This window comes from Propithecus coquereli, unplaced genomic scaffold (genome assembly GCF_000956105.1).
Source record: "Propithecus coquereli isolate 6110/MARCELLA unplaced genomic scaffold, Pcoq_1.0 Scaffold168, whole genome shotgun sequence".
Taxonomy (NCBI): domain Eukaryota; kingdom Metazoa; phylum Chordata; class Mammalia; order Primates; family Indriidae; genus Propithecus; species Propithecus coquereli.
The window spans coordinates 700514-703243 of record NW_012141413.1 but is presented as its reverse complement, the minus strand read 5'-3'; the positions used below and the strand labels follow the sequence as shown (position 1 = coordinate 703243).

The window sequence follows — 2730 nt, the reverse complement described above, 5'->3', positions numbered from 1 at the left end:
ATTCCAGGCAGAGAAAAAGACCAAAAAAAAAACACGGTGGAAAAGGACTGGGTGATTTAGCACAATTTAAAACAGGATGCCCAGGGAAATAGGATAAGACAAAGCTTGAGACAGAGGTTTTTGGGACCCGGATTGTGGAGGGGAGAAGGTATAGAAGGACTCATTTTGTTTTCTGAATATGTCCACAAGGTTGAAAAAAGCACAAAAAGAAATTCAGTGCAAAGTCTCTCCCATCTCTGTACTCTAGCCCCAATTCCCTCTGTGAAGGCAGCTCCATTACTCTTAGAAAGAAGATACCAACCTCTGATATCTGAAAGACCTGCGTTCTTCAACATGCATTTCTGTAATTTTGTTTTTGAAAGAATAAATAGGTATTACTTCTATGATAAGAAAATGAAAACCCCGCAAGGGCTGGAATTCTAAGAGTAGAAATGTAGTATAAAATGGTGCTCAAGAGTGCAGACTCTGCCTGGAGTCAGAAGAGAAGACATGCATGAACCCCAGGCCTGGCCACTAAGAGACCTGGGCCACCTTCTTTCTTCATCTTTAAAATTGGCACAAGTGCAGCACCTCTCTCAGAGTTGTAATGAGGACTGAATAATCACAAGTAAAATGCTTAGCATAATTCTCAATAGATGATGGGTATTATTCAGATTAGAGCCATTATAATTATGGCTCTAATTATTAAAGCCATTATAATTAATGAAAATAAACCTTTAAGAATAAAGTTTTTACATCAGTGGCTCTTTACTTTTTGGGGCACATGTACTGTCTGAAAAAATGAGAAGATCTTGCTATGAATGGGCTACTTTTAAAACTACATGTACCCAAAACTCTGCATATGATCTCAGGGGTTCATCAATTCTCTGAAATCTTAGACTGGGTTAAAAACACCTAATCCACAGAACTATAATTGCTAACAGTTATTGTAAACCAGATCTTTCAGAATTAAATACAAAAAAGGATTATTTTAAATTGGCTATCATTTACTGAAAATGAAATTTATGAAAAATTTGTTATTACATGCCAATATCTATGCTAAGTGCTTTAAGTATATTATCTTATTTAATACTTCCACTAACTCCGTGATGTAAACATTATTATCCTTATTTTAAAATGAGGAAACTAGGGCTTAGAAAGTTTAAGTGACTTGCACTGCGCACTAGCAATGGAAAAGTTGGGGTTTAATCCGTAACCTATATTTTCATTGTATATCAAAATATATTTAGTTATGCAAAAAGGACAGTATTAAGTGCATTAAAAATTAAAAAGTTGGTCAAATATTCCCTCCTAAAGTCTGATAGACACTTTAAATTTCCTTGAGTTACATCTTGTACCTAGGTACACAAAGGTAAAACTCCTATTTCCCCTTGGAGCCAAGAAGCCTAGTGGGTTCTAGAGTCAGCACCTGGATGTAAATTCTAGTTTTGTTCACATGCTATCTGCATGACCTTGAACAGGTTACTTAACCGTGTGCCTCAGTTTCCTCATCTGTAAAATGGGACTGTAGCCTACACCTCACAGGGTTAAGTTTAAATGAGTTCACACATGTTAAGCACTTCAAACAGAGTAACTGTTAAGCAGCTGTTATCTGGCATTTGAACCAATTAATATGGTATAACATAATTTAAAACAATTTCCTATATTTAAATGACCAGCTTGGCCACTCACAGACCCCTCCCTGTCACAAGGCTCAAAGCTAAGAAAAGGAAGCCGCTGTTGTGCATCTCACTGGAGGCAGTAGCGACGAGGAAGCACCACAAGCTCTGTTGGAGCCAGGCAAACCTCGGCTCACAGCCTGACTCTTGGAATACTAGCCTTAGAAATCTGAACGAGTTTCTTCCCCTTTGTGTCTTTTACTTCTCCCCATTCTGAGCGTATTCTTGAATTTTTTTTAATTACTCAGAGATGAAACACGATATTCAAATTCAAACTAGAATTTCCAAATGATGGATTGCTAAGAATAATATTTGGAATTTTTAGCCATGAAGGTTGAGTTGGGGGGGAACAGGCACAGAAAAGAGATTCATATTATAGTGAGCCCCTTAAGAATCTACGTTGACATATGTGTGTATTTATATACCTGAAATACCACAGAAGATGCAGGAAACAGGAAAATCTTGTTCCTACAGATGTTATCTGTGGCATTCATAGTAACCATTTAATATACCCTGGCAGAAATCAACATATTTTAAAACTCCTTTGGGCAGGAAAGCTTCAGATTTGTTTTTCTTACTTCTTGAAGCTGATGTGGTATAGATAGGTAAGGCTCTTGCTGCTCTTCTCAAAATTTCTTGTTGTCTTTCCTGGCTGAATTCCTTTACATAACGTTCCTTTTCAGAATTGGACAAGTGGAACTACAAAAAAAGAAAAAACTATTAAATTAAAAAACTTTTTCAATCTCATGATGTTAATTATCATGTGCAGAAAAACAGATTTACCTAGAACAGGAAAAATAAATCCCAAAATATTTTCTTTTCTGAAGGCAAAATTTGTCTTCAAATTTAAGTAGATAAATCAAGTACATTTTAACAAAAACTACATACCTTTGGCAGATTAAAAAGTATCTGCCCTCTAAACTAATGCTGGCAAAGAATATGAACTAAATATTTTTGCATCTTTATTTTTAAAGATAAAATTAAATTCCTTCCCAAAAAGGCAAAATATATATTTTCTATTAGTAAAAATTTTGTTGTTTAAAAGTTACTGTTGGTCAGGCGTGGTGGCTAA

The 2730-nt window shown here is 35.5% G+C and overlaps 1 protein-coding gene across 1 annotated transcript in view; it reads right to left on the bottom strand.

Annotated features, from left to right (window-relative positions):
• ZDHHC20 (zinc finger, DHHC-type containing 20) overlaps positions 1–2730 on the bottom strand; it is a 92589-nt gene that overhangs the window by 47950 nt on the left and 41909 nt on the right. Inside the window, exon 3 of the mRNA XM_012641665.1 lies at positions 2237–2357. Coding sequence (XP_012497119.1) covers positions 2237–2357 — 121 coding nt within the window. The remainder of the gene's footprint in view (positions 1–2236; positions 2358–2730) is intronic.